Consider the following 24,995-nt stretch of genomic DNA (forward strand, 5'->3'; position numbering starts at 1 on the left):
ATAACGTATACGTCGGTGAATAAATTTAATATATAAATAATACTACCACAAACATTAATAATATTGTTATTTATTTATTGGCATTATTTCCAATACCAAATAATAATATTTCTAATGCACTTGTTATCATTATTTATTTATTAACTTTATCCTCTAACGTTTCACGAATATTTTAACAGCTTGCTTATTTACTTATTTCCAACTTGACACCTTGTGACTTGTGACGTTTGTTCAAGCAGAAAGTCATCTCGATATTATACGATGTGCTTATGGCCATTATCGATGAAAATGTATGCGAGTTTGCTTGTTGTTTTTGATCGTTCAACGGGGTCGTATGCGTGATATATTTGACATAAAACTCACGTTCGACGTTCGACCCTTTCTCTCTCCCTCTCCTCTACATCGCGTTGAGTGACAGCTTCGACAAGCACTCAAGTAATTTTAATAATGTGCAAAATGACAGCTCATTCTCGCTAAATGGCCAACTGCTGGCGTTGAAAGCGATGCCCCGCAACTTTTGCTGCAGTTGCACTCGATGCTGCCGCAGCTGCAGTGTTGCCTACTTTCAGGCGGCAGCTTAAAATTAATCATACGTCGCATGTGCTGCAGCGTAATGAGTGTGATTTTTAAAATACACTCTATATACATAAAAGTACATACATACATATACTCGTATGTGCAGCCGCATGCTGACAAATAAACAGTGCTGATAATACGTGTAAACTTTACCCTCCAAAAAACAAGCAAAAATGATTATATTGACAACAAAGTGCTGTTGCTGCTGCGTCCAGTCTGTTTGTTTGTGTATGAACAGCTGTCCACATTGCCAATACGTGGTGAGCTGAACAAAAAAGCCGAATGGCAGCCTGCTGCTAGGGACCCAAGCCAGAAACAGACGTCGACTGAGACCCAAACTCAGAGTTGAGGCTGAAGCTGAAGCGGGAGTCTGACCCAGAACCAATAGGATGACAATGACGGCGTCGATGTCGAAAAGCAATTCACTTTTGCCACGACAGCGACAGTCAGTGGAGCCAAGCCAAGCCAAGCCTTCATCTTTAGAGAGCTGTCTGTCTGACTGTGTCTCATCCTCATCCTCATCCTCATTCTCGTTCTCTCTCTGTGTGTGAGTGTTTCCATCTGTTTTGAGTGCTGATTGTCAAGTGTCGCCCACAGACACGTGCTTACATTGCCGGCGTTCTTTTGGTCCTCTTTTCTGGCACTTCCCTTTCTTTCTGTTCCTCCCTCCCCATCACCCCATCTCCCCCTCTCGTTGCCCTGCAACTTGCAATCAACGGTTGAGTTCAACTGCAAACTGTATTAAATTTATATGTGTATATGCTTTGGTCTGTACGGTCGAGTAGCATGCGTCGTTCTCTCTGGCTTAAGCCAACGCAATAATAAAGGATTTTGCGGTTTGGGATCCAACATGGCCGCAACAACAATGGCACATTCAAGTGCATTTGAGCAGCAATCATTTTTGTGGTTAACAAATACAAAAGCCTATTAATGAACACACTCACACACACACACAGACACACGTACAATAACTAATAGACATGTGGTTACATTCAATGCAGGTGTGCAGTTGTCTGTGTGCGGCTTTTGTTTCATTTAATCAACGGCATTTAGTTGACAAACGCTTAAGACAAAAGCCTCGTGAGTTGAGCGCACATTCGCAATTGAGTTTTGCGACAACATTCACTCACATTCATTGATTCACATTCGCACAGCTGAATGACAGCGGCAAATGCAAATGCAAGCCCCAAGACAATACTCTGCTTTAGTATAACAAACACAAACTCAAACTCTAAACTCGCAAACTCGGAACAACTCACAAACTCGAACCCCAAAAACTAAAGCGGAACTCTCTCTGCTTTTGTTGGTGACTGCTGATGTGTGTCTGAGGAAGTGTTTGTGCGTGGTGGGGATGTTAGTTAATTGAATTTTAAATTATTCTTATCTCAAAAAATGGTTAGTTGCGCTCATGAATAAATCAGTTTTCAATTTTACTTGCTAATTTGATTGGAGACGGCGGCGGCAAGAGAAATAGAATTATGAAAAGAGTTCTTCACAGATTGCGAATGTCGGAATGGGGCAAAAAATAAATGAGAGAGTGCGAGTGCATTTGCTCAAGTTGTTAGACAAATCAAAAATTAAGCTAATAAAATGAACTGTCAGACGAAGGCGAGCGAAGTTAAGCAATGACTTGTGAAAAGTTAAAAACTCTGCAAGTTATGTATAGTAATTTGCCCGAATGGAGTAAGAATCTTATTTATGCCACAACGCTGAAAGCTGGCCAAGAATTTTTTATAAAATGAACAACGAGTTAACGCAAGCAAGAGTTAACGAAATAACAGAAAGAACCCAAAATATAGAAATTTTAATGAAAATATATTTGACGATTTTAATAAATGCAATATGTTGTGGTTGCTGATGAGGAAAACTACAAATTAATTAAAGCAAACTTAATAGAAAATAGATGTATACAGTTACAACTAAGTGGAAAAACAAGTTGAATTATGATAAGTATAATATAGAGGGCATTTCATTAAATAAAAATAAACTCAGCATATTAATATCCGCTATCTATAAGGTAAGATGGTGTTATAGTATAACTAACAAACAGATAAAAATTGTAAAAGGTATTACAAAAAATCATTTTATTCCGCGACTTAGATGCTTTGATTGATAATCAGATATATTTCGTATTCTATTTTAAATTTTAAATTTAAAAGTATTCCAAATACATTATTCGGTATATTTTAATACTTTTTTTGGTATATTAATTTAGTAAATTTTGTATGACAATATGGTATTCTATGGTATATTTTGAATTTAATAGTATATAAATATACCGAATGTAACTTTCGGTATATTTTGGTATTGTTCAGCATATTAATTTGGTATCTTTTAAGAATAATACTTCACTCGACTGAAACTTTCTTACTTGTTTTCTTCCCTGCAGTCTTAATAGAGAATATATTTAGACAGTTAAAGCTAAGTGAATTATGACAGGTTTAGTATACAGAGTATTTCATTAAATGAAAAATAAATGCAACATGTTTTGTATGGTGTTCGTGCAACTATTTACAGACAGCATTCAACACGGAAAAATGTAATATCCGCGCATCTAACGTGAGCTATGCAAATACAAAAGCTTCAAATCGGGCATTGAGGGTCGATAATAGTGCATAGGGTCAACTCACACACACACGTACACACAACATTGTTTGAAAACGCATAAATCTAATATAAATAATACAAATAAGCAGATTGCAATGCCTAAAAGTATGCAATGAAATATGCGCCCCAGCTCAACTCAAGCACTCAACACACACACATCGAGAGAGACAGAGAGAGTGAGAGAGAGGGAGAGTGAGGCAAGCATTGAATGCATAATTTTCAATTATTAAAAACCAACAGAGGGCCAGTGGCAAGAAGCTGAAGGATACAGCTGAAGGAAGGTTGAAGGTGGGGGCTACTTTTCATAACTGCCAGAAGGGCAAAGGACGCATGCAGAGAACTTTTGTCAATGGCCAAGCCTCAAAGTCACACACACACTTGCAAATGACTTACTGCTCAATGCACTCACACACACACTCACACACACAGTGATGTGTAGTGCTTGCGTCATCAGCATCGTCGTCAGAGTTGAAGCTGGTGCCGTTGAGGCCTTGGCATGCAGTCAAAATGCAGCGCTGCCATTTTCCACAACTATTTTTCTATGTCAGCAGAGAGATAGAGTTTAGAGTCGAGTAAGGCAAAGAGAGGCTTGCGGGGGCGTGCTTAGAGATCAGAAGCAGGGGAAGCCAGTCAGGCATGCTGCATGCGGATGGATGCAGCTGCCCAGACTGGAAGCATCACACAGGCCATTGAATGTCTGTCATCAAGTTGCTGCATTTGCTGCCTCGCCCTCGAACCTCTTTTAACCAACGTTCAACACTGATCCCCTTGATGCTTATGTTGCTGCTGCTGCTGCTGCAGAGGCAAAACAAACAAAAAACTTAACCTCAGCAGAAATTTAAGCAAATATTTGCATGCCACATGTGGAGATTGAGGCGACTCTTCACATCCGATGACAGTGGTGGCTCATGGGTCGGGTACTTGACTTCTATTTGGCCTACATGGTCTGTCTGTGGCTACTCCAACTGCTGCTGTTGCTGCTGTGGTTGCTCTGCCCTGTACTCTGCTCTGCTGTCATTGATGCAATTGAAGCCGGAAGCAGTTGCAGTGTCAGCAAAAGCAAAAGAACTTAACCAGGTGACTGCGTTTCCTCCTCCGACGTTCATCGTCCACTTGATGTTGTTGATGCATGCATGATTTTAATCTGTTAAATGCGCAAATGCTTAAATGCCATTGCGGACTTTTCAACCATCGGTTGCTGCAGCTAATGACGCGCAAAATGTTTACAAATCATTTTGTCAATAACGACAACTGCCAAGGGATATACACGCCTGATCCTTCCATAATTTGCCCACATTTCTTACAACATTCATCGACAGTCGGCCATGAAAAGGTCATTAGTGTGTGCGTGTGTGGGTGAGCGTATCGGTGTGTGTGTATGTGTGCCACAAATGGCCATTCAATATGCCATAGAAAGACACAAACACACACATACACAAACACACTCACACACGAGAGACGCTTATAGCTAAAGCCAGCAGCCATAACAGCCACATGCTTTTTTCCACAACATTAACGCAAATTGCAAATAATAAAAATTCAAAATACCGAGCTGCACGTGTTGCTGTCGTCCTTGCTGCTGTTGTTGTTATAGTGTGTGTGTATGTGTGTGTGCGTGTAAGGACTCAAGTGATGGCCTGCGGAATCCATAGCCAACCACAACAAGAACCTGACTACGGGCACATTTATCGCAGCTAGCGAGCCATTTTTTAAGCCTACCTAAAAGTTGTGTACGTGAAGGAAACCAGAGAGAAGGAGAGAGGCAGAGAAAAGGAAAAGAAAAGCGTCGCTTGAAAGCAATGCAAATTGTGCCAACTTTGAAGAAAGGGTAAAAATAGAGATATCTTGATATTATCACACAATATTATTGATATTGATATTGAATGAAATCAACTTTTATTACGACTCAGCGACATTCATAAATTGCTAGAGTAGAAATGAAATCAAAGCTAATAATTGAGATACGATTTTGGGGCAAAAGTTTAGTTAAGATTGATTTGCCTATTAAATGAATTTAGTATGCAGAACTTCCAAGTGGAAAGTGTACTTGCTATTTTCCATAAAATGATATCAGCCTGAGGGCATCCGAGTCTTGGCAATGTTTTCTTTCGTTTTCTCGCAAAGTTATCCTTGTGTTGCTGCTCAAGCGAATCAAAATGAAATCTATTTTATGCAAAGGCACGCAACGTGCCCGAGACCCAAGACCTGGACACACATACATACACACACACACACTCACGTTCTCATCCCTCAAACGATTCCTGGAACTAAGCCAAACACACATAAGGAAGAGCCACATATGCGGCTGCTTGCTTCACTGCTTCTGCGGCTTCCAATCCTTTGGCTCAGAGGGTGTGTTTGTGTGTGTGTCGATGCTAAAAGCTTTGCCTATGCACTCATGCATGCGTACCTTGCAGCTGCCACGACGGACTTAGCAGCAGCCTCCGACTCCGACTCCAACTCAGCTTTTACCTTTGCCTTTTGGACTCACAATTTATGTATGTGCGAAATATGGCGCCACAACAGCGTTTTACCTTTGGGCGCCTTTGTTGTGCACGAAAGCGAAATATTAAAATGTTTGTCATGTAACAACGCTCTTAACATCATTGACATCTTAACATTTCTTCATTTCACATCTTACAGCTGGCCACAGTAATGAAATGGCGACCAATGGTGATTTATCGATGATCTCGCCTCCAACGTCTTCCATTTCAAACGATCAAGATCCGTTTGGACAGCTGCCACCGCTACCACCGCCGTTGCGTTCCACCCAAGTGCTTCAGCCATTGAGCGTATTTCCAGGTGCCTCCCCAGAAATTGAAAGAAATGCGAAACGCTTTCTGCTTTGTTTTTGCTCGTTTGTTTGTTTGTTTGTTGTTAGCTTCTTCTTTTTTGGTTTCCATTTCTCTATTATTTTTGTTCGTTCTCTGTGTTTTTATACAATATAATCTCAATATATATATAAATATATAGCTTTCATTCGTATGCACACGTTTTTTATTCACATACGAGTGCGAGAAAAGAAATCATTTGATTTTTCAAGTATTTTATTGCCACTTGAATTGATGTGTAGATTGGATTTTTGATTTGTTTGCCAGCATAATTGCCGTTTGTACTTGAAGCCATTTGAACATCAATTTTTGTGTGTATTTTATTTTAGACTCCATCATTCAAATACAATCTACACTCTACACTCTCGACACTAGACTACACATTCACTCTGATTTACATTCTCCCCCGCCCTCCACAGAAAAACACACAAAAAGTCACGCTCCCTTACTCACTCACACTCACAGTAACATGCCGCAGAGTTACACGTATTTTTGTTACCTTTGTTTAGAATTTTCCAGCTGCGTTCGTCGCCGCACTCATTCAGTCAATCAATCAATCAATCGAATTCCCCTTCAAAAACAAAATAACAAAACCCCAAAACAAAACAAAAAAAAAAAGAAATACACAACCAATCAGTCAAACAGTCGTCCATTAATTAAATGTCGCTCTCAATGTCCTCTATCTGCTCTCTCTGCTTGCTCTTTTTAACTAAAACAAAAATCAACAACTTTTTGTTTTTTTCATTTGTAAATTTCCCAAAAAAAAAAAGAATACCTTTTTAAAGTTGCATTTTGACGCTGCTGCCGTGTGTGTTTTTTGGAAATGTTTATTAGAAAAACACGACAAAAAAAACAAAATTTTTGTATTTCGCAGCTGCTTTGTAAACATTTTTTGAACGTTTGCCAGCCGTTTGCTCATTCCACTTCACCTATCTTTGTGAAACCCCCTCCCCCCTAAAAAAACAAAAAACTGTCAAAACAAACAAAAACAAAATGCTAACAAACTACAACAATTTTGTGCTCTCTTCTTCTATTTTTTCCCCTCGGACAAAACAACAAATGATTATCATTATGATAATGATGATATCAAATCTTGACAAATTACTTAAAAATTATATTGAATAATATGCTTTTATGCGTTACTAATTTCATGTAGAGTGAGTATAAAAAATAAACAACAATAACAACAACAAGAACATCTTAAGCAAATAGGACGAAACACGAGCTTCCATTGGAGTACTTTTTAAGTTAAATAATAATATTAAACAAACAAAAATATCTGTTGTCCAAGTAATTTTTGTTGTGCAAAACTTTGTTGCGCACAGCTGTGGCTTACTTTTGTTTTATTTTTGTATTTAGTTTAAATGCATTTAAGTGATTTTCTTTATGTGTTTTAAGTAAAGTTATAATTTTGAGCCAGAGTTTAAAGCAAAATATATACAAACATAAATCCTTATGAGCCTGCTCGTTATTCTTTGCCGTGTTCAGTGTCCAATTTGAGCGAAGATTCTTACGATTATGTTTTTGGTGGTCGACGTAAGACTCCGCCCACAACAACGACAACACAACTCAAGCTGACCTCGCCGCCAGTTCGCTTGCGACCCGAAGGTGAGTGATTAATAATATTATATATTAGTTAATATTATTATGTGTTGACTTGCAGACGCCTATCGAGGTGAGAATATAAACAACGGACGTTTCTATCGCCATTCCTTCAGCTATGCCCCAAAACGTCAACGCCACTCGAGTCGTGATGATCGTGACCGCGAGTCAAGATTAAGATGTCATGGCGAGGATGAGGCCACTTTGCGCCAATTGCTGCTCGAGTATGTTCCATTATCTATCAATACTCAATTCATTTCGTTTGAGTTCAGTTCAGTTATTCGAGTTTGATTTGTATTCAACATTTTCCACTCCGGTCGGTTCGTTGTGTTAATGCAAATGAAATGAACACATAATGAACCAAACAATCGTGGAATGCCTCATTATGCGTCATTTAATTTGCATGCCACAGAATATCCGCCATAAAGTATTAGCATTTAGTTAGACAAATAAACAACCAACAACAATTGCATATTCACACACTTACACACTCTCTGGTAGTTCTTAATTTATAAATTACAATAAGCACGAACAAATATAATTTAATTTCGAATTTAATTTCTGTTTATGTATTCGACCCTAAAACTTTGGCCTTTTTAATTGATGGTGCAAATACAAATAAACGAGATGCAAAACAACTTTTACAATCATTTTTCGTTTTTCGTTTCTGGTTTTAGTTTTCGTTTAATAACTATTTATGTGTGCGCAAAAATATATTCTACAAATAATTCTATTCCCCCCTCCATAAACAGATTTACGCAAATTATGTTCTCGTGTCCTTAAAATGTCAATTATTCATTGAGGGCATCTGTGTTGTGTTGTTTTTGTTGCGCAACCCCCCCAATCAAAAAACTTAAAATTATTAAACAAAATATAAACAACAACAACTGCGGGCACATGCGACATTCACCAAAGGTCGGGTTAAGAAATTTGCTGAAAACATTAAAGAAATACTTCAACAAATGAATATATATTAATTAAGCAAAACGTATTTTGATGCATAACTAAAAAAAAGAGAGAAAGAAAGAGAGAGAGAAATATTTATCAAATAAACGGCGGAGTGTGAACACAAAAAAGAGCCAACAAAATGATGGGCACAATGCCACCCAGGTACATATACAAAAGCATTCCCAACTATTAAAATTAATTTTAATAATAACAAAGCATAGCAATAACTAACAACTCGAACATTACGCATACGCCATGTATTCATTTCACTTCTCGTTCTTGTTTTTTTTTCGTGTTTTTAGTCTTTTGTGTATAATTTGTTTATTTTCCACAATGCAAATATTTTAAATTAATGCAAACATATTATAAACGTTCTCATTGTCGTTTTTTTTCTTTTATTCTTTCACATGCGTGTGTGTGTGTGTGAGTGTATGTGTGTATTGTGTGAGTGTATGTATTTATATTCATGTGCGTGTGTGTGAGTGTGTAATGTTAAGTGTAACGGGCTAGGCATTTCATAATTTTGTATGAGTTTTAATTAAAAATGGTTAATTAGCTTGATTCGTTTCGTTGCTTTGTTGCTTTGACACGCGCTGTAAAAAAACGTTACACATTGATTTCATAATGCAAATAAATGAATTGAGTTAAATTGTGTAAAGTTGTGCATATTATATACACCGACTGTCTCTGTCATCATCATTGTATAAAACTCATTTAAATTCCATGTCAATCTTCAATCAATTGAGCATAAAAATCATCTGCATATGTGACAATGCAAAATCCGAAATCCAAAATCTGAATCCGAAAGAAAGAGCTGCTCTCTTTAAAATTCAACCATACACGTATTTCAATTGAATTAATTTTGATTTTATGCAGCACCAATCAAAATCAGCTTCATCATTCAGATGTCACTTTGTAGATAGATAACAATTCAAAATTCCAATTCCAATTTCGATTGTGGATTGTTTAATACACGTTTTCAATTTCAAAACATAACTTTGTTCTTTGTTCCCTGCCACCAATCATCAATCGGCAACTTGAACAACTCGAACAACAACAATAAAAATATTAACCACAACAACTATAACAACAACAACTGCAACAACAATCAAAAGAAGCCACACCCAAAGTGGTTTGGTATTCACGCCACTCAATGAGTATGCAATTTCCATAAGATACTTCTTCACTTACTTGCTACATTGCTACTTTACATACTTACTTAACATATCTATCTATCTACCTATCTATCTTACATATATATCAATCAATATATCAACTCTCTTTTCTCTATTGTAACATAAGTCACCCACTCTCCTCCCTTCTTTACACTCTCCACTCTCCACTTTGCACTCATGTTTGGCACTTCATTGACCATCAAATTGATTTGTTAATTATTTAGAATATTTGCTCAAAACCGAATAATAAATTTCCAGTTACCGCCCCCGAAATTGCATGTAAGCCAATTAAAATTCAATTAATGTGCCCGAAATTTAATTTAGTTGTTTAATTGTAATAATTGTGGCAACCGATTCAGAGTGAGAGCGAGAGCGAGAAAGTGTGTTGCGAAATAGTTTAAAGTATGTTTTTGGGCTGTTACTCGCCCCCTTTAACTACTCTTCCTTCTCCCCCACCAACCATAAACCAGCATACAACACCACATCACACCACTGCATCGCTCTTTAACCACTCAGTTCATGCGTTTTGTAGAGCACTCGAGAGCAGCCACAACAATCTGTGAACTGAAGCCTCTGCTGCTCTTATTGTGTGTGACTGTGAGTGTGTCTATCTGTCCGCGTGTGTATGTGTGTACTATGTTCTTTATGACATGCCGAAAAGTGTTCGAGTGCCATTAAGTCGCTGTACACACTTCAAAGCACAACCACACACACACACACACACAGAGACAGGCTTACACTCAGCTGCAATAACATGAACTGCTCGGCCAGGCAGTCAATCAGCATTGGCCACTCAACACATTCAGTTCTCGACCCTCTCCCCTCTCGCACTTTGCATGTCATCAAAGCCATAATTAGCTTGCCACCTTCCACAATCTCGTGCGTTATCTTCATCTCTCTCTTTTAAACCACAAAAAAAAAGAAAAAAAAAGAGGGAGAAACCTCAACAACCCATCAGTCAAAAGTCACACAATATTTTCAGGTTTATCATTTCCACTTTCCATTTTGATTTTGATTTTGATTACTACAATCGTCCATCTTCCTAAAAATACTCGTACGTATACGTAATTTACATTTTGATTTTCACCAATTGGCGGAATGGTCCTCTCACCAAACCAATCAAAAAAACCAAAACCAACAACAACAACAACAACAAAAATGAAAATTGTTTACAAACAACAATCGAAACATTTGTTGCTAATTTGTTATCTATTCACTTCACATTGAACGTGTGCCATGGAAATTGTTGCATTATATTTTGTAATTGAACACGTAATTGTAATTGTATATCTCATCTGTTCTTGTCTCATTTTACGTTCTGCTTGGCATAACATAAAAAGATGAAAAACCCAAACCGAATATAAATCAAATTTCAAAACTACAAATAAAACGTCAATTCATGCAAATTATTACAAAAATAAATACCACAAAGAATGAGAGAAAAAACTTTAATGAAACCGAGAAAACCGAAATGTAACGCAAAAATTCAACGAAACAAAACTTTTACAAAAATAATAACGATAATAACAAACAAAAAGAAAAAACGAATGCAAAAAAAAAATTGTGTACATTTGGTGAATGTCCCAATGCCATGCCAATTGGTTTTAACAAAACTTTGATCTGATAAAATGTGTATTATACTTGTTATGAGATGAGTTTTTAATTTCTCTTTTTTTTCGTATTTTTGTTAAGCTTGAAAATATTGTGTAAGTAGACTGTGATGCGGTTGAGCTTTTTAATTAAATCAAGCCGCAAATACAATGAATACTCTTGCATTGCTGAGCTCTCTCTGAGAAAGACAAATATGCAGTGGAAGTCTTTGACATCCAGCTGTGAGTGACTGAGTGAGTGTTCAGCATAATCTCCTTTTTGCCGAGTTACAGTTGCCATGTTTCCCGAAATTAAGTGGCACTCCCTCGTACCCTGTCAAAATGCACAAAATACTCAAATGTATAATAATATTTTATACATGCAGGCGCAATCCGGAGTCCGGACAAAGGAGCTGCACGTACATGCGAACGAGCGAGCGAGTAGAACGAGTATATGCGAAAGCATTAAATGAATACAAAAGACTGCAGTAGCTATGGCTGTTGGCTGTTGGAGCATTGCAATGCGCTGGCTGAAATTGGCAGAAATTTTATTAAATGCTCACGTATACAAATCCGTTACACAAAACCGAAAATTCCTGCAGCTGACAGACGAGCACACATACATACATACATACTTGAAGGTATTGAAATACAGATGCAGATGCAGATACAGATGCAACTACAGATAGAGATGCAGTTATAGAGAGACGGAGACACGCGCCCAAAAGTGCTCGTATTCATACACAGAGGATAGATAGGGATACCAGATAGCAGATAGCGAGCGAGATATATACGACGAGATACACCGACTATGCATGCCAATACATATGCGCATACAAACAACAATTGTTTTCATGAAGAGAACAATAACTTACGCAGGATGCGCCTCGTTCTGGTTCTGGGTTCTGTTCTGGGTTCTGTTCTGCTGCTGTTCGCTCGTTGCTGATGTATGCATAAAATAATCCTTTTATGCTCAGCACAACAATGTCCGTGAAATGCAAAACAATAACAATAATAACAACAACAATGACAACATGTTGCGAATAACTCGCTGACTCTCGCCCTCTCCTCCTCTCCTCTCCTCTACTCTACCGCCTGCAGCCTGCATAGGCGTATTAACATAATGCGCAGCCAACTCAAGTGTATGCGAAAGGGGGCAACGCTAGGGGATTTGCAAGGGGCATGCGGCCTACGTGTCGTATGCGCATTGTGTGTGCGACGTCAGTTATCGCCTCCTCCTCCGCCGTAAAACATTCTCTAACAATTTCCCTATAGAGCATGTGCAACTGTCGCCTATAACTTTTGCCTCGTTCTCGTTGTCGTTGTCGTTGTTGTTTTGTTTGTTATTCCCGCTGCTGTTTGATTTTGGGCGCCACTCGCGCGTTTTGTTTGCTCAACCAACAAAAAGCACTTCTCACTTTCAGTCATAGATACTAGGTACTATGTACATATAGTGCTTTTTGGAAGAAGGAGAACAACGGGGAGGGGGGCAACTCACTGTCCTGCCAAGGCAAATGCAAACACACCAACACACACATACACACATAACACTCATACCGAGAGAACGTGGGCGTTTATTTGTTTTTGATGTCGTTGCATGTTGATGAAAATGTAAATTTTATGCATTCCGTAAAGACTCAAAAGTCGAATCTAAGCCGGTCACAACACAAGTGATTACTACTCGTACTATACGCTAACTCTCGCATCTACGACAAACAGAATTTACAGCTTTCTTTACGAATTCCGAATTGCAATTCGGCATCGAGAAAGAAACTCTTTTATAGCATACTTTTAGGGGCTGCATCAGTTATTCCCATTTTATGTCCAACAGATATGTAAATATATTTTAATCTTAACACATTTGTGTGATCTTAATTGGATTGCATAAATGGCAATAAATTGCAAAAACTATCAGCAAATAGATGCAAGAGTATTTATGTCTCGGTGTGCCGGCAAAGATCATTTATCCTTTTCATTTGTGGGCTGCTGCTGCATTACTCTTGCCTTAACCTTAACGAAAAATGCCAACAATTTACTTTAACTTACTTTTTATGTACTTAGTGGCTTGGCTCTTCCGTTGTGGCACCACAACAGTAACAGTAACAACGACAACATCAAGAACTAAAACACAAATCCTTTCGTTTACTTCAAGCTTTTGCCTGCTTTATTGTTGCCTGTTCTGTATTTTTGTATTTGTATCTGTGTGTGTGTGTAAGTTCTTTTCAGTTTCAGTGCTTGCTTTCTCTGAGTTCTCTGTATGTGTGTTTCTGCGTTTTTCGTATTTTGTATTTTGAGTTTTAGTTGCAGCCCAAAAGCCATAAAATTTATGTTGCTTCATTCCTCAATAATTGCATAGCTCGGTAAATTTTAATGCAAGCGGTCATAAATAATTTCGTTTTGTGCTCCACAAAATAAATTACGTTGATACGCTAAATAACTACGTAGTCTGTAGACGTACTCTATATAGTATATATATATATAAATTTACTCTACGTATACGTAATAAATGCCAGCAAGGCATTTGCCAGCCATATCGTACAACTAAAGTGCATTTTTGCTTGATATTTTCTTTAACTGTAACAAAACCCCGTAAACAAATACGTATACGAATGCAATACTGCAACTGCAAATGTCTTGGGGGCACTTTGCGTGACTTGGTGTTGGCACGTGACGTCACGCAACGTCTTCTTCTTGGTCTTGGGAATTGAATTGTATGCATTGCACGCATATGACCCGCACTCGGCCACGGCCACGCCCACTGCGCCAAACCGTGTATGAATACGCCCCTCGTTTTGATGGCGGAATATGTAATTGCAACTTCAACTGTGCAACTGCAACTGTAGTTTGCAAAAGCAAGTTAGCGTGATGAGCATGAATCTATCAGCGAAACTCGATGAGCTGCAGCGAGGCGATCGACACCTGGAGACGACAGTCGCCTTGTGCGAAATCCGGACACAGCTGCAGGAGCTGACCAAGTCCGTGGAGAGCTGCCAGAGCGAAGTATCTGAGGTGAGTAGCGTCTGAACATCTGAAATATAATTAACACGCCGCAGCACAGCCTCTAATTGGATTCAATTATCAATTCTCTCTTTGAGCTTAGGTCAAACGTGACATGGTGGCTATCAAACATGAACTGGACACTGTGCAGCAGGTGAAGGAGGAGATTGAGGAGCTGCGCGAATATGTCGACAGACTGGAGGAGCACACACACAGACGGAAGCTAAGACTTTTAGAACAAGTTTGTAGCTTAAATTATTTGCCATGTTGTGTAATTAAATACTTGAATTTCATTTCTATTCATGTACAAAACCAAACCAAACCAAAAACACCCAAAATACACACACACACACGATACAAACTCACACACACACACACACACACACGCTAACACACACAACCGAACAATACCGAACACACTCGACAAGTTGTGCTCATGATGGAATAATATCCGTGTATATATATTTATATATACTTTTGCATGGGCGCAACTTTCGAATACCCAACCACATACACAGACGGCTTTGAAATTCACACAATTAAAACGATACTTTATGATTTTTGTTACTCTTGCGTTGTGTGTTCTTTAATCAAATTATGTAATAAATATATTCGAGAACTATTTTTCGACTTTTTGTGTTTATTCTATTTGGTTGCCACCACAAGTTTCAGTTTGCCACACAAAGTTCAGAGTGTTTTGTTTTGTTTTACTTTTAATTTAGATTTAGAAATAATGAAATTAAGTAGCTAATTGGCCTCATCTCTCAACTGTACTTGTATAATATGAATAGTATTTTATTTCTGCTGCACACTCGTTTGCAAAGCGTTTGAAGAACCCGCACAAACCCAACCCGAATCATCCCGAATCCCGTCCCATTATCTGTGAACAATTCAAGAGTATTATTAACTTTCTCCCCAATTCTATTGCAAACGTTTTACAGGGTCTGACCTTCTTTCTCACCTACTCCATATTCTCGGCGGTGCTGGGCATGCTGCAGTTTGGCTACAACACTGGAGTCATCAATGCGCCCGAGAAGAATATTGAGAATTTCATGAAGGATGTATACAAGGATCGCTATGGCGAGGACATTAGCGAGGAGTTCATTCAGCAGCTCTACTCGGTGGCAGTCTCCATATTCGCCATCGGCGGTATGCTCGGCGGTTTCAGCGGTGGCTGGATGGCCAATCGCTTTGGCAGGTTTGTTATTTGAAAATATCGAATTAACACTATCATTAAGTTTAATTGATTTTCATCAATTTGCTGTATCAAATGTTGAAGCAACTAAAGAATTTTGATTGCATTTCAATTGCGCAATTTGAAGTGTTTCTTAGTCTAAATTATATTTTCAATTATTTAAGTTAAATTGCATTGTTTTATGTGTTTCTTTGTCTTAATTATATGTTTAATTATTTCTATTTGTTATGTGGAATTAAAAGTGATAAATTGGTTAACATTTGAAATATTTAATAATCTGTTAAAGTTAAATTGCATTATTTTATGTGGTTCTTTATCTAAATTATATTTTCAATTATTTCTATTTGTAATGTGAAATTAAAAGTGATAAATTGCTTAACATTTGGTATATTAAATAATCTAATTTCTCAAATTGAATTTCAAATGTCTCTTTAACATTTATGATTGTTAACTGTCAACTGAAGATTTTATATTTTAATTTCATTGTATGTTTCTTTAATTATGCTCCATTGAAATATTTTTCATTTAATCATATTTAAATTTGATTGCCATCTTATATCATTGCTCAACTAAAATATCTTCAATTTTCGATTTTATACTTACAGAAAAGGCGGTCTATTGTTGAACAATGTGCTTGGTATTTCGGGCGCTTGTTTGATGGGTTTTACCAAAGTTAGTCATTCCTATGAAATGTTATTCCTTGGCCGATTTATAATTGGTGTTAATTGCGGTACAGTAAACTCTCTTTAAAACGATAAATTGCATATTTAATGTACTATAATACTTTACAAAACAGGTCTCAATACATCGTTGGTGCCAATGTACATCTCTGAAATAGCGCCACTGAATCTACGCGGTGGCTTAGGTACTGTTAATCAATTGGCTGTGACTGTAGGTTTACTATTATCCCAGGTGCTGGGCATTGAACAAATCTTAGGCACTAATGAGGGCTGGCCCATACTCCTGGGTCTGGCCATCTGTCCAGCAATATTGCAATTAATATTACTGCCAGTTTGTCCCGAATCACCCAGATATTTGCTCATCACCAAACAATGGGAAGAGGAGGCGCGTAAAGGTAAAGTTTGTAATTTCTAAAATGCGGTATTATTTTAGTACTATGTGTGAAATGTATTATTATTGAAATAGTAGTTACAAATCGTGGTATTTTAATACTTTGTGGTATTAATTTAATACTAATTGTATAGCGTGGTATGATTCTAATACTAATTATTTAATACGGTATTATTTAATACTATTCCTAAAACGAGGTATCATTCTAATATTATTTATTAAATCTTGAAATACTATTTTCAAAAAGTGATATTTTAATCTTATTTAAAAAATGTGATATTATTTGAATACTATTTACACAACGTGGTATTTTTCTAGCACTATTTAAAAAACATTATTAGTATTATTAATAAATGTGGTATTATTTTGATACTTTTTAAAAATATGGTATTATTTTAATACTATTTATAACATATGGTATTACTTAAATACTATTTACAAAACGTGGTATTTATATACAATTTACAAAATGTGGTAATATTTAAAAACCATTTATAAAATCTGATATTATTTAAGTATTATTTCAATACTATTTAAAAATATGGTATTATTTTAATACTATTTATAAAATACGGTATTTTAAATACTATTTTTACTTTGCAGCACTGCGTCGCCTGCGCGCCTCCGGCTCGGTGGATGAGGACATTGAGGAAATGCGCGCCGAGGAGCGTGCTCAGCAGTCCGAGAGCCATATATCGACCATGGAGCTCATCTGTTCGCCCACGTTGCGTCCGCCATTGATCATTGGCATTGTGATGCAGCTGAGTCAACAGTTTAGCGGTATCAACGCCGTCTTCTACTACTCCACATCGCTCTTCATGAGCTCCGGACTGACTGAGGAGAGCGCCAAGTTTGCCACGATAGGCATTGGCGCAATTATGGTAGACTAATCGATGAAGCTTTTAGATATATTCAATTCTTATTTAATGCATTTCATATTCTGTTGACAGGTTGTAATGACTTTGGTCTCCATACCGCTGATGGATCGCACAGGTCGTCGAACCCTGCATCTTTATGGATTGGGCGGCATGTTCATCTTCTCCATCTTCATAACGATTTCGTTCCTGATCAAGGCAAGTACAGGGGTTGCCAGTATTGTGATTAGCTTTTCGATAGATATTCTCCAATATCTCAAGAAGCGTCTGCCTGCATTTTTGAGTTCTCAATATTATTTTGTATGGCCTTTGCATACGATTTTTCGGGCCAATTGCATTTGATTTTGGTAATCATTTTTAGACGCTGACTAAAATACATTTATCTATAGAATATTTTTTGCAACTAATGCTAAGCCGTATCTCTAATGTATGCGTGTGTTTATAAATATTTAAATATTGACATACATATTTTATGCATGAAGTTGTGTAGACCCCCAAATGAGCTTTTCCCCTCTCTCTCTCAATGTGAAACCGAAAAAAATGAAGAAAAACTGTAACATGGCATGACAGTTGTCCCGCGCGTATTTCTATAAATTATTGATGTGAGATATGTATATTTGAATTTATAACAAGTTGAATTTATAGCTGAGCCTGTGCCAGCAATCAATTTACTCATGCCCCTCTTTACTCTCCGCTATCGCATCGTGTGTCGTATTGCATTTATGTGTGTTTAAATTAGTACTACTTTGTTATTTATAGGCCAGCGCTAAGCTACTGAATTTATTAATTTTTTACATATATTTTTTTTTAAATATGTTTAAAGCGCTGCACATAAAATAATATCAATGCATGCACTGCACTTGGCAGAGGCTTTTAAAGCTCGTTTAAGTTTACGTAGTTTAAGTGCTTAAATTATTCTAGTCTATTTTTACATACTATGATATTTTTAATACAATTTTATAGTAGCTTGTTGCCCGTTTCTTGCACTCTACTCAGCTTTTGAAACTCTAGTTGCTTTTCTTTGTGTTGTGCTTAGGTTAAGTGATTGCATAAATGAGCTGCAAATGTGTTTTATTTGACCAACATTTCAAGCTGTCTTTGCCAAAACTGAAAACAAAGACTTCGCTTTAAATGGACCGAGTTTAAGCCGCAGCTCATTTGTGTAATTTTCCCAACCCCCACTTAAAAGCTATTCTCGACTTGGCAGGCTTTTGCCCCCACACACACACAAACACAAGAACACACACCAATCTTTTAACGAATTTGCAAAAAAAAACTTTATTTCAAATTCCCCTTTTTCATTTTATTTTCATAAACGTAATTGGGCTACTTAATGTTAAATCTAAATTTAAAGTATAACGACACAGTTCCAAATGCAAATACAATTCACACGAATTTGCAAAAAAAAAAAGTTTTCCGGGCACCAAATGCAAACAGTTCTCACACACAGCTAAGAGCAAAGAGCAAAAAACACGAGCCAGTGTTGGAAACTGTACAAAAGCTGTTGCTAAATTTGAAACTAGAGCAGAACACGCGCTGAAATAAGCTTTGGAAGCCACTTCCACAACACAAAACTAAAACTAAAACTCACAAGAACACAATGTGAAAACTGTGTCAACACGCCGCTTTGTTTATTCAGATTAATCCATTAATTAGACTTTAAATTAATCTTAATTTCTATTATTTTATTTAACTAAGATATACTACTAGTATTTTCTGCTACTATTTTAAGCATTCTCCAAACAATGAAAAGGTTACAGCAAAAGATCAAAAAACTCAAGTGACAGTTTGTTTTGTGCAAAGTGCAGCGACGAGAGCAAAAATGGTAACCGATTCAACTCTTTGAGAACCAAGATCAAGCTAACTTTTAACTTAAAACTATGTCTATGCTGGAGATATAAGCTCAAGACTCATGCATAAAAGTGATCAGTTGAGGGTTTAACTTACTTTTACTTTCGATTTATACCTTTAATTATTATACTATGCGATGACAGCTCCTTGATTTGTTTTGGTTTACAATCGACGAACAGTTCGTTAAACGAAAATCCAAAAGAAAAACGTAAAAAGAAAAGCCTACAAATCATCGAGAATGCGAGTACTATGCATTTTGTATAGGAGTTTTTTGGTTATGTGCAGGAAATGATCGACTGGATGTCATATCTCTCGGTGGTGGCCACCCTCGGCTTCGTCGTCTTCTTCGCCGTGGGACCCGGATCCATTCCTTGGATGATCACCGCGGAGCTCTTCTCGCAGGGACCGCGGCCCAGTGCCATGGCCATTGCAGTGTTGGTCAATTGGATGGCCAACTTTGTGGTCGGCATTGGTTTCCCCAGCATGAAGGTTAATCTTGATTGAATATCTTTAATTACTTGTTATTATATTAATATATTTTCTTACAGACCGCATTGGAGAACTACACTTTCTTGCCATTTAGCGTATTCTTAGCCATATTTTGGATATTCACCTACAAGAAGGTTCCTGAGACCAAAAACAAAACCTTTGAAGAGATCTTGGCTCTCTTCCGTCACAACAACGGCAGGTATGTTTCTTAGATCCCATTCGTATGCGCTCTAGGCTCTATGCACACAGCTCATTTGCAAATCTGATAACTAGTTCTCAACTCATCCCATTCCCAAAACCAGAACCAGAACCAGAAAAAAACACTCCTCAGAGCAGCTCATACTCTTCTTCTTATAAAGTATAACTAACGTAAACATGAAACTCGAAACGAACCCAAACAAAACCAAGAAAAAAAAAACTGTCACTTTCTTTCTTAATTACTCTTAATATGTAACTTGGAAGTTTATTATGCGGTGTGCATCGTATTGTAACATACATATATCTATTATTTTTGAATCGTAAACGTTATGCGAGTCAAAAGTCTATTCATTTTGTCAAATTACCTCTCTTATTTATTTTGTTGCACATTGTGTTTTATCGACCGATTTGAAAATAATACAAAAACATGTCCATTCTATCTTTGCCCGAAACTAAAGGACATTTCGAGATAGTAGACTGTACGGGTAAGTTGCATGAACTAAGAGAAACTGAAAACAAAATAAACAACCAAAAACAAAAACCAAAACCAAAAACCAACCAGTAAACAATTCATATAAAAAACTATCAAGATTAAAACTTAAATAAACTTCAATCTGAAGCGTTTCGCTCTATTTAAACGTAGCTCGTTTTTTGCCGTATTATTAGTTCACTCTAAAGCAACTTTATTGTACATTTTAATCAATATAAAAAAAAAAAAAAAAACTAAAAAAAAATATATAAACAAAATGGAATTCGATGAAAACTTGCGCTCAAAGTTTCATACTTTTTCTGGCATGTCTGCTTAACTTTGCCTGTACTACTCGTTACTTTGTTACAATTACAATTACGATTACGATTACAAATTATAAAATCAATAAACAGCTGGCTACAGTTGTGATAACTACTATTTAATTACTACCAGTTCATATTTAGCAATTTAAATATCAATTATTCAACTATTTAATATGAATTTAAATACTGTACTCTTCTACTTATTTAAATGTCATATTTCATTATCAAATGTTTTGTAACTTTCTCTTTGTCTATCTCTCTCTCATATCACCTCTGTTATAAAAAAAAAAACCAAAAATGAATCCAATTTCAATTTCTTACTCATGCAGCGCCCTTACATTTCAACAATCCCGTCTTTCTTCTCTCTCGCTCTCTCTCTCTCTGCTCATTGTTCATTCCAAATAAATTGGTTAGTTTAAAGCACCAAAAATGTTCAGTGTTAAGCCAAACTCACAATGCACAACAACAACTACTATCACAACAGACTAACACACACACACAAATACATATACAAAACACACACTGATTATGTTGCTTGTCCATTTAGTGGGGACAGTGACAGTGGCATCGACAACAACACCACCACCACCAACACCTCCTCCACCAACGACAACGGTAACGGTAACGGCAAAAACAGCACCTCCACAGAGGACATTGAGATATCGCAATGTGATTCGAATGCAACTCGACCCAAAAAGCAGTAAAGTGCAATGCATTTGAGTGGCACCTGCTGATGCTGATGCTGATGCCGTTGCTGATGCTGATGCTGATGCTATTGCAACTGCCATGGCAGTTGGCCAGTTTAATTGCCAATTCAATGTGCGTGTGCGTGTGTGCACAAGGAGACAGTTGCAATCTCTTCTCAGTCGGAAATCTCTTTCTGCTGCAATTTCATGAAACTTTTCGGATTGAAATTGATGGGGAAAAAGTATTTGTTGCCTGCACTTGCGATTCAATATTATTATTTACTTTTAATTTATTGTCAACTTAATTGTATTTGTAAGTTATAATTCACATTGTTGTTTCATCTGTCAATAATAAAGTTATGTTTTCCCTCACATTCACTTTCACTTTCAGTTTCAATTTTATTTATTACTTTCTTTTGTTTTAGCCGCGCTTAATAACTTCCAAGCCAGTTAAACTTAAGCTCTTAGCTCTTTCAGCTCAGGTAAACACTCAACTTAAACACACACACACCTACACACACACACACACACACACAACACACAACGTTTAACCCCCCTTTTGAATGCCCTCAACGTCCGCCCCTCGTGTGCGCGTATTTGTGTTCAGTCAAGTCTCGAAATTGCTGTCATTAGTTTGCAAAAATTAAATTTAAAATACGTTTACACTTAAAACATAATCGTAGAGTGTGCGAATTTCAGGAGTATGCTAAACTGCACAAATAGCTTGGAGCCACAAAGTATGAATTCTGGCATCGAGCATGCCGCATTGATGGTATCTGAGGAGAAGACCCAACATGACTCACGTAAGAATCAATAATACACGCAAATAAAAAAAACCAAAAACAAAACAAAAATCCAATACAAAAACCATAAAAAATAATATTAGCAACTAACTGCAAACAAAATCCCAACTTATGCTCTTAATTTTACGAAACTATTATTTGTTGTGCAAATTGCTCGTTCAGTCGAATATAAAACACACCACACACACACACACCCCACAATACAATACAACCAAAAAAAAACAAATACGAATACAGTATTTACCTATCCTACATATAATAATACTAACAATAACAATCACACGCATTTAACAAAATGCAGAACACAAAATGACCTCTAGGTAAACAGAGCAGACGTTTAGCTTGACCAGCAACTACATCTAAACGAACTTAAATATACTTGTACAACTTGCAAACACACACACATACACTCACACTCACACACACACACATGTATATAACAGTTCTACTGCAGTTATTGTACACATGTTCAACATGTCGCATTATTAATTTTTTGCGTCCCCTTTGTGTATGCATTGCGTATACGATATGTTATACTCCAACACACACTCACACTCAGACATGGTGAAATTATCAAAAATAATACACAAAATTACGCATAATCATATACTTTTTATGAGTAATTAGCAAACATTTCTCTATTTATGTTTGTTTTTAATTTGCCAAACAATATTTTTACTAACATCCAAACCATGTCAAGCCATTTATTTATCTGTACTCCATATCTGTATGTACTCCATATGGAATTGTTGCATGTCTGTAAATATATACCATAGAACATTATTTGTCTCATAGTAATTTATAGTTTAATTGTTATAAATATTTGTCTACAGAATTTAGTTCAATTAAAGCTGGCTAGAAATGAAATGCAATTGTTTATTTAGTAACGAAAACGAAATTCCGAATTCGATTTCCGAATGCAAATTCACTTGACTAAATGTTTTTTTGGGTGACCAAACAGTTTACAATTGAAATTGTAATTTAATTAAACAATTGCAATTGCTATATTAAGTGTCTATTTATTTGCCGCTTGTTATTCGTAAATCGTAAAAATTTAATGTTTAACTACTAATATTATTCGTATAACTTTGTATATTTGTATATTTTGGAAGACTATATAAATTAAATGATATTCATATTCTTTATTTTCATTTGAACAATTCGAATTGTATTGAATTTTGAATGTGCATTAATCGAAACCACAAACCAAAAAAAACAAAACTATAAATCAACAATTCAATTACATTGGTCAATAACCATATTGGGAACCACTCAAATCATCAAATGGATCTATACACTACAACAACAACAACAACAACTACAACATCATCAATAACAACAACAACTACCACACAAATAATAATAACCATATCTGCTGTATGTAACCAATTGAGAATTGTATCTGACATATTGGCGACAATCTGAAAAATGCATGAACATGAAAAATTTGGAAACAAAAAATTGCTTGCTTATATGATACTAAAGTGTTTGGTACGACTTCGTTCTCGTTGACGGTTGAAGGCATGGGTCCATATCCGTTAAGCGATAGCACCAATCTCTTGGGTCCAACGTCAACAAGTTATATGAGCGGCGGAGTCGGCGTGGCCGGCTCCTCCTCGGCTTGCTACACAAACTACGGTACAAATATACAAACGCCAGTTCCTAATCGCAAATGCTACTACAATGAGTCTGACTATGGCCGAGATGATAACTTTCGCCGGCACTCGGCGCACGGAAGAATGTCATGTAGGTGAACAAAACAAAACTAAAACTACAACAATAAGTCGTATTCGTTAAACGTAAACGTAAACGTATTCGTATCTGTCTGTATTCGTACTTGATACCACTTCTACTAAGACTAAGAGCCACTAAAAACCACATATTCACAGCCCTCCACGCCATAAACCACGCAAGTGTGGGGCGTCCACAAGCCAATGCCACAAAAGCATTTACATGAAAATGCCGCGCGTGCCGCTTGGAAAAATACCGTTAACACAATTGCACCACGCTCGTCAATAAACTAAATACTCGTAACTAAGTCACACACTCTCTCTCTATATGCTAGTCTAAGCCCTGTCAAATACAATAATAAAACTACAATGCAATAAAATAACGAACTGCAGACGGTTCACTTAAATGTTGACAATTGTAGCTCTTTTCAACAACTGCTTTCAATAAGTATATTTTATGGTTTATATGTTTCTTTATTTATCTGTTCGTTTGTTTGTTTTCTTTTATAGTACGCAAGTGAACGCGAACTTGGGACCAACTTGAGTAACCAAAAAGAATCAATGAATTGGCTAAGTAAACAAGATCTGAAAATCAACTCATTCAAATCGACACTTCAAATATACACTACACACAACGAGTGCCAATAATGTGCCTAAAAGTACACGAATCAAACTAAAGTCATCGGGTTTAACATTGACATCAATATTTCCATTCAAAAATATCATTTCACACCGCAAACTTTCTTAGCAATTTTGTTGAAATTTCATTGCATACTTTCAGGTACCGCTTTAAATTGCGAGCGGAACTCTGAATAATTTTCTGTTGCATACTTTTTTGGATGCTGGCAAAATTGCTAAGAAAGTGCATTTTGAAACGCTTTATCGAATCATTTGTCATTCTTCATATAATTTACATAAAACTAATTCATTTGCTTCAGTTCTTATAGGCTGCATGACTTTCGCTAGAATATAACGAATGT

General features: G+C 36.7%; 1 protein-coding gene across 1 annotated transcript in view; it reads left to right on the top strand.

Annotated features, from left to right (window-relative positions):
* The window catches only part of LOC133839907 (glucose transporter type 1), a 40,705-nt gene that overhangs the window by 10,225 nt on the left and 5,485 nt on the right, over positions 1–24,995 (top strand). The window contains 15 exon segments of the mRNA XM_062271545.1: positions 5,827–5,985; positions 7,503–7,622; positions 7,678–7,840; positions 9,680–9,721; positions 14,172–14,337; positions 14,429–14,566; positions 15,267–15,523; positions 16,126–16,250; positions 16,317–16,595; positions 17,195–17,472; positions 17,542–17,664; positions 19,582–19,806; positions 19,866–20,005; positions 22,182–22,285; positions 23,771–24,031. Of these exon segments, the coding sequence (XP_062127529.1) occupies positions 5,827–5,985; positions 7,503–7,622; positions 7,678–7,840; positions 9,680–9,721; positions 14,172–14,337; positions 14,429–14,566; positions 15,267–15,523; positions 16,126–16,250; positions 16,317–16,595; positions 17,195–17,472; positions 17,542–17,664; positions 19,582–19,806; positions 19,866–20,005; positions 22,182–22,285; positions 23,771–24,031 (2,580 nt within the window).

The sequence above is a fragment of the Drosophila sulfurigaster genome, chromosome 3 (assembly GCF_023558435.1).
Source record: "Drosophila sulfurigaster albostrigata strain 15112-1811.04 chromosome 3, ASM2355843v2, whole genome shotgun sequence".
In the NCBI taxonomy this organism is placed as follows: domain Eukaryota; kingdom Metazoa; phylum Arthropoda; class Insecta; order Diptera; family Drosophilidae; genus Drosophila; species Drosophila sulfurigaster.